Source organism: Antechinus flavipes, chromosome 6, assembly GCF_016432865.1.
Source record: "Antechinus flavipes isolate AdamAnt ecotype Samford, QLD, Australia chromosome 6, AdamAnt_v2, whole genome shotgun sequence".
NCBI lineage: Eukaryota > Metazoa > Chordata > Mammalia > Dasyuromorphia > Dasyuridae > Antechinus > Antechinus flavipes.
In genome coordinates, this window is record NC_067403.1 from 193,955,711 (window position 1) to 193,971,401 (window position 15,691).

Here is a 15,691-nt window from a genome sequence, read left to right on the forward strand (position 1 = left end):
AGTGGAGAGCACTGGCTTGCTTCTCCCAGCTGGACTGTGAGCTCCTGGACAACAGGGATGCAGATTCTTCTGGCAATAAAGAGCCATTTGTAGTTTATTTTTATTTTATTTTTTAAAATTAATTATTTTTATTAATTATTAAACTTTTTATTTACAAAACATATGCATGGGTAATTTTTCAACATTGACCTTCTGTTCCAAAATTTCCTCTCCTTCTTCCTATCCCCTTATTTGTAGCTTCTTGAGCAAGTGAGGAATGTGAAAAGATCTGGGGGTCAGGGGAAGCTTACAATATAGAATCCTGGAGCTCGAGCAAAATCTCTTCATTTTGCAGATGAGGAAACTGAGGTGGAAGGATTTTCCATGGGCCTAGAGCTAGTAAGTGCAGTGTTCTCTCCACTACCTGATGGCCAGGAAGAGAGCCGACCTCCCGGCCCTTTAGCGAGCCAGCCTGAGGAGGCAGGTCTGCCTTCTGTTATTCCCTTGGCCTTGGCCAGCCTCCCTCTCTGGGAGGCCATGCCATGGGCGGCTCACTTGTCTCCCCAGGTTTCTTCTGTTCTATCTGGGTTCCAGGCTGCCTCCGACTTACTCAGCCCAGTCGCCTTATTCCAGTTTTTGGCTGTCACCAGAGGGAAGGATTCCCCCTCCAGAGACAGTAAGGAGCTTCTGCTTGAGATTCTGTGGGGTGGGGGCGTGGACAGAGGGCTGATGATGGCCACCGGTTCCTGGGAAACCCACCAGATGGGAGCTGCTTTGGGTCAGGTCTTCAAGGTCACAGAGCAAATCTGGGTTTGGAGTTAAGAGTTCAAACCCAGGCCTGAGCCCCAATCTCTGGCTCCTTTGCCTCAATGTTTGCTGGGGTGGGATGCAGAGCGATGGACAGGACGGCCTAAGTCCAGAATGGGGGAAGAGGGAAGGAATGGGAATGTCAAACTTGAATTCTTAACTTGGCATCTGTGAACTTTTTGGTCACTGTTTCCATATAACTGGTTTCCTTTGTAATCCCATGGATTTTACTTTATGCAGAGCAGAGATCTGTAGGTTTCATCAGGCCAAAAAGGCCTCAAAAAGAACCCCAGGGAGTGAGGGAGTTGAGGACGACCAGGCGGAGGAAAGGAAAAAGGGCCTTGATGAGTGGACTCTCCTTTTGCCCCTTCTTCTCTTCCAGAACTCCGGGATCTCAAGGTTCTGGGTCGTGTCTATTTCCTCTATCTCTTCCTGTTTTCCGGCCTGGAGTACACGCTGAGCTTCCTCACACACCAGCGCTTCCAGTTCAGCAGGTACCTGTGTGCACGGAGGGTCCCAGGGCGGGACAACTTCCCATTTCTGCATCTGACTTTCTCAGATGTGTCCGGAATCTGGAGCCTGATCTTTGTGCTCCCTTTCATTTTGTTCCTTCCTTGGTTTCCAAACCTGGAATATCTCCCTCTCTATGGCACAGTCCTGGGGATGTCTCTGGGGACAAGTGGAGTAGCAAGAGTGGCCTGGTGCCAGGATCCAGGCATTTATGTCCCCTCGGTCTGGGTTCTCAGGTGGGTCATCCTTGATCCGTTACATGGCTCAGCAGAGACTTCCTCTCCAACTCGGATGTTCTTTGTGAGGTTTGGAAGCTAGAGATCTCTGTTTGGAAGATGGTGGTGGCTCCTCGGGTCCAGCTGCCATGCCCAGGGGGCTTGTACCTCCTATGGTGATGGCAGTGGGCCTCAGAGACCTCACTTCTCCCAGATACGGAGAAGGTGGGCGCCTGCTGTACTTCTGGGATTTATTTATATTCCTAGTAGCAGAGAACAACATGAAAGCAGAGAAACTGGACAGGTCAAAAAGAGAAGGGGAGGAAAGAAGGGGGAGAAAACAAGGTAGTATGGGAGGAGTACTTCGGATACTATGTTTCTTGGGCCCCATGCCACTTTTTTCCCTTGTGTGCTTTAAGATCTCTGGAAAACAAGGCCCAGATCAGCACTCTAAAGTCCTAGATTGTTACAATGTCATGGTTAAAACTCAAAAGGCAAAAAAATTTTTGAAAAATTTATTTTCAATGAGAACATTTATAACTTGGAAATCAGGATGTGATTTATTATTTTGTTGATTAGATTTTTTAAAAAAGTGATGGAAGAAATGTTAATGAAGGTTAAACTTAAAAGTGTGTAAAGAAAAGTAAGAATTTAACTGGTCATCTAGTTCAATCTCCTAATTCATGGTAGTAGTTGTCTTTATAGGTTTCTCAGTAGATTGTCATCAAGTTTCTACTTGGATACTTTCAGTGATTGGGAAAACTCATCGTTTCATAAGTAATATAAGTTAAACTTTTAATTAGCTGTGATGGTTAAAGAATTTTTTCTCTTATTTATATTGAGATGAAATCTTCTACTTCTTGGCAGAAGAAAATAGTTGGGGAGCAGAATCATAGAACTGGAGGTTCCGACAGCTGTCTTCAAGTACTAGAAGGGGTATCTTGTAGGAGGAGGAATGAAGTTTGTCCTTCTTGGGATCAGATTTAGCATCAATGAGTGGAAACTGCAAATAGAATACAATTTAATATATAGAAAAGGACATTTTAAAAAATTTTGGAGGCATTTGAAATGACTTGTTCCAGGGTCACATAGCTACCAAGTGTCTGAGGCCAGATTTGAACTCGGGTCCTCCTGATGCCAGGGCCTGACTATCTGTTGTGACATCTCGCGGCTCCTACTACATGGAGATTAAAAAACAAAAAACAAAAAAACAACCTTTGACTTAACACCTCGCACCCATCAAAGGGGCACAGCTGATTAAAAGCCACAGTGACTTGATGGCAGAGTTCTGACAAGACAGACACTCATTTGTTGTGGGTGCGATTGTACACGTAGGATCTTCTGGAGAGCAATCTTTCTGGAGAGCAAAAGTAACAAAAATAATAATTTCTTCTGACCTATCAATCCCACTGTGGGAACTATACATTGAAACTCATCAGAAAGCAATAATGATATGTATCCTCAAAGGTTTTCATAGAAATATTATGTTTATTTTTAAAAAGCTAGAAGCAACCTAAATGTCCCAACAACAGAGAAACAGGTAAACAAAATGTGGCAACTTAGTATAGTGCAAATACAACTAAAGGCATGAGAGATGGCGTTGGAGTTAGAGAAACTTGGGTTCAAGTCCCATTTACAGATCCTGGCTTTGGGACCCCTAGGCAAGCACCCCACCCACCTCTCAGTACCCAGGCAATTCTAAGACTCTAAGATGCTGAGAGGGTGCTGGTCTATATTGGTAAGGAAAGTTATGTAAGAGCAACTCCTTACATTGTTGGGGTATAATTGCAGTTTAGATCTGTAACAAAATGAGAAAAATGAAGAAATTGGGAAAGACCTTGAAATAATTCAAAATGGGAAGGGAGCAGAAATAGAAGAACAAAGTTCTACTGATGATAACCAGATAAGAAGGCAGAAACTGAAAAAGTAGTGCACTTAATGAAAAGTTTTGAAATTAATGTTTTGCATGAAATACATTTCATGTATTGAAATTATTTGTAAAAATATAAAGAGCTTCTAAACAAGACTGATAGATCATAATGATGTTCTATATTAAATTTATACTAAGTATTTTAATGTTTGAAAATGTACAGCGGCTGGCTATAGGAGGTAATGATTTCTCCATCACTGGAAGTCTTTAGGTTAAGGCTAGATGTTAGTGGTCGGGAATGTTGTAGATGAATTCCCCTGGACTGAATGGTGTCTGCTAACTCCTGCTGATTCTGAGAGTGAGGTTCCCCCTTGTCACAGAGGTACTGGCGTGGAGAGGGGCTGTTCCCCTGGCCGGCGTTTGCCTGCCCCAGCTGCACGGAAGGGGGCTGCCTTGTCTCCCCACGACCGCCGCTGGCAGGAGTTGTAGCTCTAAGACTGAAAAGTTCCCTGTGAGAAGTGGCCTGGGAACGTCCTGCTTTTGCAGCCAGTTCTGCCTGGGAGGGGTGCGGGATCCTGGAAGCAGAAAAGTTCTCCAGGGACACAGGCTCTCGGTACTGATGGGACGCCTCCCTCCCTCCCCAGCATGCAGCAGGGGCAGATGTTTTTCTTTATCGGGATCACCATGGCAGTCATCCAAGGAGGTTATGCTCGACGGATCAAGCCAGGCTGTGAGATTCAAGCTGTGAAGCGGGTAACCATGGCTCCTTTCCCCACTGATGCCCTACCTGTCCCTCCCTCTCTCCCATCCTCATCAGGAGTGGCCCAAGCAAGGCGAAGGCAAGCCTTCCCTTCCCTGGAACTGACCCTTCTCCCCAGTGCAGTGCACCCAGGCCCCTTTGTGCAGGAATTGATCCACTGGGAAAAAATCCATAGGCCGGTCTGATTTGGCGTAGGACCCCAGGATCCCTAACCACTGTGGAGTTGTGTTTTTTTGCAGGCCATCTTACTCTTGATCCCAGCATTCTTGGTTATTGGATGGGCTTGGAACGTGACCATGCTGGGTGTGGGGCTGCTCCTGTACGCCTTTGGTGAGTGGGTTTCCCTGGAGGCAGGTGAGGGGAAGGTGTCAGGTGGGTTATTAGGACTCGGCTGCTTCTGGCTTAAGGTAGTGCCCATATTTTTCTTGCCTGGGGCCGTTGAAAGTGGGGCTGCTACAGTTAGATTTGGATTCCTTTTTTCTTTTTCTTTTTTTTTTGGCGGGGGAAGGGGAAGTAGGCAGTTGAGGTCAAGTGAGTTGCCCAGGATCACAGAGTTAGTCAATGTTAAATGTCTGAGGCCGCATTTGAGCTCAGGTCGTCCTGACTTCAGGGTCAGTGCTCTACACATTGTACCATTTAGCTGCTCCTACAGTTAGATCTGGGAAGAGATAAATACTGTCTGTACCCTGAGGAGCTGTCTCCATGTGCTGAATGATCACAGGTATTAGGCAATTAATAAATGTTTCTTTGATCTTATCTGGCAAGTTAAATGATTACTTTACGCCAGGTACTGGGAATTCAAAGATAGAACATAAACTAGCCCCTGCCCTTGAGGAGTTTATATTCTGAGGGGGAATTGGGGAAACAATGTGTAATTAAAGGAATACATACATAATCTGGGGAGAAAGGAGAGAGAAATCTCACAATTAGGGTGATCATGAAAGCTTTCTCAGAGGAGGTGGTACATAAACTGTGCCAGCAGGAAGCAGGGGTTACGAGAGGTGAGGAGGAGGAAGGCCATGGGGGATGGCCTGGGCAAAGGTATGGAGGTACCGTGATGTACAGTGGACCCGGGAAGTTAAGTTGGAGGCAGATGGTGAAAAGTTTTAGGGGCCAGATAGGTAGTTTTCCTTGCTTTAACACTTGGCAAATTACTTCAGCCTTGAGCATCCTCAGAGGCTAAGTAGGGATAGTGACAATACCCACCTACTAAGAAAGCATGAGGATTAAATGAGAGGTGGTATGTGAAAGGGTTTTGAAGAGTTACTAATAATATCTTTTATATTTTGTTTATATTTATGTAATTTTATATTTTATGTTTATATTATGTTTATATTTATATATTTATAGTATAATTAGTATTGTATAATATTCTCAGGGAAAATTAAGGCTAGGGATACTAAAGAGAGGAAAAAGATAGTTTTTGCCCTCAAGGAGCTTGCCATCTAAGGAGGAAAGCTGCACTAGTTCTGAGCCTTAGTGGCTTAGTCTGAAGAAAGCAGGAGGGCTGGGCTGGCCCTTCCCCAAAATGGAGGCTCTAGGAAGAACTTAAGAAGGAGAGAAGGGAGTCAATCCAGTGGAAGGCTATTCCAGGATGAGGAAGCCCCAGGTGCTGATAAGTTCTAGGATGACATCAGCTAAGGCTGACGGTCAAACATACATATATGCCTAAATACACATTATATATATATACTTCTCACCATGGGTTCTAATGGCCTCCTACATTAACGCCATTCGTTCTCAACCTTTGTTCTTTCCTTTCCTCCCCACTAGTTCCTCCTCTTCTATGCAGGTCTTTCTTGCTTGTGGAGAAAAGAAAAAGATAATAGCCATCATTTCTATACTTCTTAATGCCATCCTCATTAAGCATATAGGACAGTAATTCAGCTGTTCTCCCCATTTTACCAAGAAGAAAACCAAGGTGCACAGAGCAGTTAAATGAGTTGTCCAACCTTAATAAATGGTAGAGTCAGACTTCCGGATTCAGGTCTTCTGCTTTCCAGGCTGCTGTTCATCTCACTGTTTTTACTGCAGTCCCAGGCCAGTTTGCAGAAGTTCTGGGAAACTTCTTCTGCGACCCCCAGCAGGAGCCCAGGGCCTCCTCACCTGAAGATATATTCCACCCAATACCTTGGAAGATGCCTTTTGGGACTATGGGAAGACTGGGGGTTACCTCAGCCTTGCAGCCTGTCCCTCCTCCTTGCACATAACCAAGGCCTTAATCAGAGCCATCTGCTGACAGCCCAGAAGTATTTGTGCAGAAGCCTGGGGGAGATTTGTTAATGGTTATTTTGAAGAAGAGCCTACAGGGCTCTGGTTGCAGGCTCAGGTCTCCTGTGGGTAGAGGTAAACTCAGGGCTGCTTATGGGGAGCTCACTTGGACTTTCTCTTGCAGCTGCTGCCATCGTGGTACCTTGCCTGTCGGCCGTAGTCTCTAGTTATGGTAAGAAGCTTTTTTTGTTGGGAGTTGGGGTGGTATAGAGAGGGGCCCTAAACTAATAGGGGAGTCGTTCTAGGCATCTGAGAACTGGCCCTCATCTGTGTCAAGGGCCGGGAGACAAGGCTTGCTGATGGACCTCCTTATCCCTTAAAGCCCAATTCCAATCCCACCTTTTCCTTGAAGCCTTCCAGGATTAATTCCGATTTCTTAGAGCCCTTCTATCCTGGAACCCCCTCATCTATCCCTTAGTATATATGATCTTTAAGTCTTTATTCCCTTGTCAAATCCATATAGACCTTATCTAGGTAGAATGGAGAGCTTCAAGAACTGGAGGGCTATAGTTTCTACAAATAGCACAATTTAGGACTGGACATAAGATTATTTGCTGATTAGTGGTCTTTAGTCTCTATAATTGATTGATCTAAGTTTTATTGTACTTTATATTACTAGCTAGGAAGGAACCCAGACAGTAATAAATATTTATTAAACACCTACGACATACCAATATAAGAATGAAACAAGCCTATCAGAGGAGAAAATGTTTATACACACATAGCTCTCTATATGTATGCATGTATATATGTATACATACAAGACACATATATAGCTATGCATATATATGTATACATAAATCTAAAATAAGTATAGAATATTTAGGGAGGGAGCGCTAGCAGTTATGGGTCATCAGGAAGGTTTTATGTGGAAGTGGGTGTTTGGGCTGCTTTTTGAAGGAAGGGGATTCTTTAGAACAGAGAGAGATGAGAGATGGGAAGATGGCCAGTGCAGAGGTTCAGTAATGAAAGGTGAGGAGAGGAAAGAAGGTCGATTTGTGTGGACCATAGTGTGGGATGGAAGTGATGGCTAGGAGATAGGAAAGAGAGACTGGGCCCATGAAGGGCTTCACAAGCTAAACAGAAATTTACATGTGAGCTTGGTGGCAATAGAAAACCAGTAGAGGTTTTATAGGGGAGTGATGTGTGATCTTCAGGCTCCATTCTCAAAGGGAACCACTTTGGCAGCTGTGTGGAGCTTGCATTGGAGTGGGGAGAGATTGGAAGCTAGGAGACTGGTAGAAGGTTATTCTAATAGTCCAGGTGAGAGGTGATGAGGGCCAGAAATAGGGGGGTGGTTGTGTGAGTGTTGAAGAGGAGAGAGATTATGAGAGATACAATAAAGGCAGAAATAGTAAGATTTAACAACTGAGTAGATATGTAGAGTGAGGGAAAGGGAGCAGCTAAAGATAATTCTGAGATTGCCAACCTGGGAAACTGCTAGAATGGTAGCACTTTTGATAGAAATAGGAAAGTTCATAAGAAGAGTGGGCTTTGGTTGAAAGATAACGAGTTTTGTTTTGGACATGTTGAATTGAGATCTGTCTGGAACGTTCACGTTCAGTTTGAAATGTCCTATAGACAGATAGTGATTTAAGGCTGAAATTCAGAAGTGAGGTTGGGGCTAATGATACTGTGTGTCTGGGAGTCAACTGCTCAGAGATAACATGGGAGCTGAGGCAGTTACAGAGAAACTGTAGGGAATAGAAGAGTTTGTGGGACAGAGCTTTGTGTAATAGCTCAGTTAGAGGCTGTGATAAGGATGATATGCTAGCACAGGAGACTGAAAAGGACAGTCAGGAAGGAAGTCATGTCATGAAGTCTCAGGCAGGAAACAGTAAGAGGAGAAGGTGGTCAATGTAGCAGAAAGGGTTAAGGAGGATGAAAGTGGAGGGAAAAAACTCAGCTATTAGATTTCTTAAATAAGAAATCACTGAGAGTTTTGGGGAGAGTAGTTTCAGCTTAATGGTAAGGTTAGAAGCTAGACTGAAAGGATTAAATGAATGAGAAGATGAAGAAATGGATACAAAGATGGAAATGGATGACAAGGATAGCCTTCCCCACACATCCAGTTCGACTGAGAAAGTGATAAAAGATATAGGATGAAAACTTAAGATGATGGTAGGATCAACTGTTGTTTTTTAAGGACATAAGAAACGTAGATAGTAGAAGAGGAACTATGTGAGGAGACTGAAGATTGAAGGGGAAATTTGCTGGAGAAGATGGGAGGGGAGGGGGTCAAGGACACAAGTAGAGGACCTGACTTTGGTATAGAAAAGGGCTCTCTCATTATCAGAAATATCACTACCAGTAAACTTCTGATTTATTTGATGTTTTCATAATAGACAAAGCCTACTCTCCACACTGGGCAACACTGAAGATGGAAAATACCCCCCAGAAATTTGCCCTGTGAATCTCCATTGTATTTTTGCACAAACCATTCCTGCATGTCTGGAATTCAAGTTTAAGATGAAAACAAGTTTACTAACATGTAACTAAAATGTGCACATCCAGAGGTCCAACCACTAGGCATATGCCTCAAGGAGAATAAATTTTTAAAAGTCCCATATGCGTCAAAATATTCCTAAGTAGTGCTTTCTGGTAATATATGTGTTGAAATTGCTGTTTTCTTTACATAGGCTCAGCAAGTCAAAAAGGCACAATAATGGGGACACTGAGGAGCCTGGGAGCTCTAGCCAGAGCTATGGGACCCATTGTCTCAGCAACAGGTAAGTTTATTTTGGGGGAAGGGCTAGGAGTAGAGATCTTCAAATACAGGCTAAGTAGCAGTTATTTTGGCTCAAAACTCCTTTCTCAGTCTTATTTGCCTCCCCATTTGGGATCACTTTATTCATTTGCCAGAGATGGTAGCAATGATAATCTCAAATTAATCACTCTTGTCATTTTGCTGCTTCTGGTAAAAAGGTGTCAGTGAAAATATTCTTAAGGTTAATAGTTTGGGTTTTTCTGGGGCTGTCAGAAATTCAAATGAAATTCTTCTTTGTGACAAGGCAAAATTCCTGAAGTTTCTATTAGTGAAACACATGCTTAGACAGGTTCTTAACTAGGCTGGTAAAACTTGGAGTATATATCTGATAAAGGATGGGCTGGGAGTCTGAGAACAAGCTTAGGTGAACAAGGTTATCACTAGAAGCTTGGCCATTGGGTGTTGAGAACAATCTAGGATTTCTGTACCACAGCTTAAAATATGGAAATGAAGGGCTTCTGGCAAGGGAGGAGGTGTGCAGAGAAGGTTCTGGAGAACAACACAAAAGGTGAAACATGATGTGCAGATCTCATTAGAAAATGGGGTTTCATCACTTTGTGTCCTTGTGTTACTTGTCCACATATTTGTAAGGCAGTGGGAGACTTGCATCCTCCATAGTGGGAGGGAATGGGTAGGAGAGGAATGAGGGTGGTGCCTTTCAGAAAAGGTTTTTTGTCAGCTCCATTCTCACTGCATTGGAGATGGGTTTTTTTGTTTTGTTTTTTGTTTTTGCTACCAGGCATTAGAATGCTAGGTATGAGGTGAGGGTTTGGGGTTGGCTCCTCTTCCCTCTGGTGTTTATTAGATGTTCCAATCTTTAGAACTTAGTTAATGATTCTAATTATGCATCTCAGTGGTGAAGAGAAGTGGGTAGTGAACAGGCAAATCTATGCAGAGACCCAGAGAACACACATTTTTAAATGAATAAATGAAATGAAATTTCATTTCTAAAATATGCTGATTCCATTAGCTGTGGTTTTTCAAGGACCCTTCAGTCAACACATGGCATTAGATTATCTTTCCTTATCCTGGGAGGCAGGAAAATGCTTGGCTTTGCTACTAATTCCCTCTGTAAATTTGGGCAAGTTGCTTCAATTCTTTGGATTGAAATATTGGTAAAATTCCTTTGACCACACTCGCCTCTGCTCAAACTCCCCTGAACTTCTCTTGTACTGAGCTTATTTTTATCTTCATTGTGACTTCGAGTCTCTCCATCCCTTCCTGTTCTACCAGAATCCCATCACCATGGTCGTCACATTTTTGATCCTGTGCTTGACTAGTTCACTTGTAGGCTATCCTGTCCTGGATTCCTAGTCCTTTTCCTCCTCATATTTTAACCAAACCTCAGTTCTGGGCCACTTTCATACTATCCGTCTCCCTCTGCTCCTACATGGATGTGGTTGGAGGAATTCTTACAATCATGCACGGTGCATAATGGTTATTACTTTGTAACAAATGGGCATGCATTACTGTGCAGCAATCCTTTTATTCTGTTATATTGCCCATAGCAACGATCCTTCCCTTCCTCTTCTCTTTGCTCACAAATATGCCCAGGTATCTCCTTATACTTGACCCTACTATTCTTTCATGCTGTTAACCTATATCTCTGCTTCCTCTCAGTAAGTTAGTCAGCAAGCATTTATTAAGTGTATCGTGTGTTTCAGGCACTGTGCTGTGTTCTGGAGCTACATAGAGAGACAAAAGCTGTCTTGTCCTCAAAGAACTTACATTCCAGTTGGGGAGAGAAAAATGAAAATAACCAGGCATACGCAACATAAATACAGAATAGCTAGAAGGCCATCTTGGAGGAGAAAGCACTAGAGGGATTGGGAAGATGTCTGCAAAAGATAGGATTTGTGCTAAAGCTGTGAGATAGGGTCTTTTATGAGAGAAGAGTTAAGTAGGTTAGTGTAGCTAATCATACATAAAGTACTATTAAAATAAAGTGTGAGAAAACTAGAAAAGTATGAATTGCCCAGATTATGAAGAAGGGCTTTAAATGCCAAACAGATTTTGGAAGTAACAGGGAGCTGGTGAAATCTACTGAGTAATGGGGGTGACAAGTCCCCTAGGAAAAACATCTACATTGCTACTATTTTCTCTTCTCTCACTTCTTACTTTCTGGTTGCTAATTTCATTAACACAGCTGAAAAACTAGTGTTTCCAAATAAGCCAATGATTTATTTGGAAAGAAAACTATTGATGTCTTGTTTTTGTTATCTGTTTCAAAATTTAACCATATATTCTCTGCACTTTTAAAAATTTAGCTATTGACATTTCAGTTGTCCTCATTAATGAAGAGTTGTCTTCTTCAGTATTGGGACCTATGGATGGCAGAGACTTGATTTTGATGAAATTGAACATCAGCGACAAAAACTGACTGTAGTCTGTAATATTTGGGATAAAGTAACAGTCGGGGGTTGATTTATCTCCGTGAAGATAACTTCTAGGTCTATTAAATTCAATTCTGCTTTTTAAGGAGTTGTTTTCTTCAATGGATTTTTGTACCTCTTTCCACAATTCTATTTAAGAGTTTTTTCTTTTTTCATTTTTGTGCTTCCTTTTCTAAGCTGTTGACTTTTTTCATGGTACTCTTGCATAACTCAATTCTTTTTTTCCAATTTTTCTTCTATCTCTCTTAAATTATTTTAAAAATCCTTTTTGAGCTCTTTCAGGAGGACTTTTGAGGCCTGAGACCAATTCACATTTTCATTTGAGGCTTTGCACATAGGCATTTTGACATCATTTTCCTCTTCTGAGCATGTGTCTTGATCACCATAGTTGGTGCCTGTCACCATAGTAGCTCTCCATAGTTAGAATTTTTATTGTTGTTGTTTTTACTCATTTTTCAGCTTTTTTCATGACTTTTAAAAGTTGAACTCTGCTCTTGAGGTAAAGGGGCACTGTTCCAAGCTTCTTAGATCAGGGGACTGGTCATTGACTTTTTGTTTCAGGGTCTCCAGGCTTTTCCTTGAACAAGTCCCATACATTCCTTACATCATTTTCCTTTGCTTTCAGCAACCATCATAACTGGAATGTTTTTCTCACCTTCTTCCCTCCTCCTCCCCCTCCCCTTCCCCCCACTATAAGCGTATTTATTATGATCTATCTTATTAGCATAGCCTTTAGTGAACTTTCATTTAAAAGTAGGTTTTGGGTAAGTCAGTCTTTATCAGTGGAAGTTTCACTGCCGTAAGTGAATGCAACACACATTAATGAAACCAAGTGATATGAGATTGGGAAAGTCCTTCAATTCAATATCCTCGGTGGTAAGATGATGATGTTTTCTCTTCACAGTGTACTGGCTGGCCGGGGTCCAAATGTGCTTCACTATATGCTCAGCCATGTTTCTTCTCCCCATCTTCCTCCTTGGCAGTCTGAAGCAGCAAACCAAAGCTGAGTGACTGCTTTTCTCCCAAGGTGCCAGTGACGCGAGGCCATTTGTCAGCACCTCAGGAATCACAGCCAACATCTGGCTACACCTGATGGAAGCACTCAAAGAGAAATCTGCCATGAAATAGACTGATCCCTGCTATTTCAGTTGTCCTCATTATTGAAGGGTTGTCTTCTTCAGTATTGGGACCTATGGATGGCAGACTTGATTTTGATGAAACTGAACATCAGCGACAAAAATTGACTGTAGTCTGTAATATTTGGAATCAAGTAACAGTCGGGGGTTGATAAAACCATCAAGTCATTTATAATACTATGCATTTTGCCTCTCAGTTTCTGAGCCTGAGAATTTTGTAATCTCAAGGCTTCTTGTGATTCTCAAAGTTATGGTGCCTTTATCCTTTTTTCTGGGCTGGTTCATTTATGATGATGGTGACATTACTAATAGGTGACTGCAGCCCAGTGGGAAGAGTCTTAGAGGTGGTTCACCTCCAGAATAGGCTAGCAATCAGAGCTTTTTTTGTGGTCTTCATGGTATAAGTGGTGGAAGCCACATAGACTTGGTTTCTTATGTTAATTACCAAAAATAGGGATGAGTTGACTTTGCCTTTTTCTATAAAAAAGTTAAACTGACCAATAGCAGGCAGCATTAGCTACTAATATTGGGAAAACTAGTGGCTATAAAATTGTCATGGTATATAAACAACACTTGAATCAAGTTACTGAGAGTCAGTGTAATTTTGACAAATTATGTAAATCAGATTAAAGCTATTTTGCAAATTGATTTCTTTTAAATACAAAATGTTTATTTCAACTAAAGGTAACTAAGATGGGAATGGATACTGGTAGAACTTGAAATTACTTTTGCATTTTTACTTTGATCTCATTCCTTTATGAACCATGTAGAAACTGTTCTAGATTGTGGGGGTGTACCAAGTGCCACACCCTATTCTTATCAGCTCTTGGCTCCCATTATCCTCAATATATTAAGCAGTAGGGTTGCATATATAGTTTTATAAAATTAGAAAAAATAAGGTTTTTTTACCCTCAATATCCCATTGACCTTCTGATGAGATCCCATTGTCTTCCAAGATGCTTAAGGTAAGGGGGAAGACTTGGCCTAGTTATTTCCTCTCTCTGGGACTTGGTTCTCTCTTAGAAAGGAACTGAGTTTTGAGATTCTATAATTCCAATGCTAATGCTGAATCACCCAATATTTGCTCATCAGTGTGATTCTGGAGTCAGAGAATCTGGATTCAAATACTGCCTCATGTACTTACTTCCTGACCTATGTGATTTTGGGCAAGTAGCTAGCTTTCCTAGCCCTAATCCCTCATCTATAAAATTGAGGGAATTGGATTAGATGGACTTAGGTCTCTTCTAACTCTAGATTTTTGATCCTATGTTATTTCATCATACACTGGATTAATGTAGAAATACAAATGGACAAGGTCATGGTTAAATCTCACTGAGGGGGAAAAAAAAGAAGAAAATGTTCATGTAAGATCTGTGGTGTGGGAAGAACATCAGTTTGAGATAGGAATTTACCTGTGTGGCTTCAGGCAAATCACTCAATCTCATTCCTTTGTCACTCACAAGAGAGCTAGATGATTTTTAAAAAGCCCTTTCAGGTTTAAAGCCTGTGACTATGTGATTGCTTTCCCTAGGGTACAGAAGCCGGGCACAGGAGAAGATGGGAGAGCAGTTCCTAGTGATTTGGAGGATAATTGGCTGTCTTCCATCTATACTGAATAAAAATAGTATCATCGGATTAAATTCTAGTAGGTTAAGATCCTGGATAAGCCCTATGAACACTTGTGGCAAGAAGGCTTTTACATCAGGACATAGGACTGAGAATCTCTGAGCACCTTTAACAATACAGAAATATCTAGTTTAGCTGCTAATCGCAAGCCAAGGTGAGTTAGCATACCTTTTGTAGACATTTATAGTTCGAGTTGGCTGCCAGCACCATTTAGAATTTTGAAAGCATTAGCAACACAGCCTCTTAAGACAATGACCAATTAAGCAATTATTGAGTACCACTATTTGCCAGGTGCTGTGGATAGAAACACGGAAATGAAAACAGTTCCTTCTCTTAAGGTGCTCATATAACTCTTAAGAGAAGAATATTTAAGTATACACAACATATATACTAAATAAGAAGGCAATTTTCGAAGAGGCCCTAGCACTTGGGAGATTAGGGAAGAATTCATGTAGGAAGTGATATCTGAGCTGTGCCTTGAAAGAAACCCCAGTTCTTCTAAGGTGAGATAAAGGAGCAATAGATACCCTAGCATTTCCTAGCATAGGGAAAAGGCTGTGTGTACCAAGGTACGGAGCGGGAAATTAAGCCTCATATGTGGGAGATATAGCAGAGACCAAGTTGGCTAGAACCCTGATTGAAGGAAGGAGTAGGGAAGGATATTCATCCAATCATCACTAGAGCTTGATTCAACTTCTATGGAACAAATATGTTTCAAATCTACAAACAACTGTTTTTCCAAAAGGACTAACATTTGCATGAGCAAGATACTACCATGAGCAAGAAAGCAGCTCACCTTTCCATAGTTCTTAGGTTCTACAGTGCTTGACAAGTGCTTAAAGCACTTTTTTTACATCCTTGTGTGTGAAATAGCTACGTAGCATCATTCACATTTTATAGATGAAGAAACTGAGGTTCTGAGGCCAAGAATTGTATATCAGAGTAAGGATTCAAATGTGGGTCTCCTGGCCCTATACCACGAATTCTAGGTCTTATAGCTGGTAGCTTTTATAATGTTTACTATGTGACAGACACTGCTAAGTGCTTTACAACTATTCTCTCATTTGATCCACACAGTAATCCCAGGAAGCAGGGCTTTTATGAGCCCACTTTGCAGATATGGAAATTGGGACAGAGGCAGAGTGATATATCCATAGTCACCCAATGTCTCAGGCCAGATCTGAACTCAAGTTTTCCTGGTGGACTTGGACGAAAACAAAATGACATCATTATTTTCACCATTTGCTAAAACCGAATATTTTCTTAATTTTTTTTTTAAACCTATCATTCAGAGATAGATTCTCTGCCAGACTACAAAAGGAATTTATGACATGAGGTGAAGAAATCCCTGCTTGAG

General features: G+C 41.7%; 1 protein-coding gene across 1 annotated transcript in view; it reads left to right on the forward strand.

Moving 5' to 3' along the window:
* MFSD10 (major facilitator superfamily domain containing 10) overlaps positions 1 to 13,356 on the forward strand; it is a 37,000-nt gene extending 23,644 nt beyond the window's left edge. The window contains exons 9-15 of the mRNA XM_051966740.1: positions 547 to 655; positions 1,169 to 1,280; positions 4,026 to 4,134; positions 4,381 to 4,471; positions 6,537 to 6,584; positions 9,052 to 9,141; positions 12,477 to 13,356. Coding sequence (XP_051822700.1) covers positions 547 to 655; positions 1,169 to 1,280; positions 4,026 to 4,134; positions 4,381 to 4,471; positions 6,537 to 6,584; positions 9,052 to 9,141; positions 12,477 to 12,583 — 666 coding nt within the window. The 3' untranslated portion in view covers positions 12,584 to 13,356. The remainder of the gene's footprint in view (positions 1 to 546; positions 656 to 1,168; positions 1,281 to 4,025; positions 4,135 to 4,380; positions 4,472 to 6,536; positions 6,585 to 9,051; positions 9,142 to 12,476) is intronic.
* The last annotated feature ends 2,335 nt before the right edge of the window (positions 13,357 to 15,691 follow it).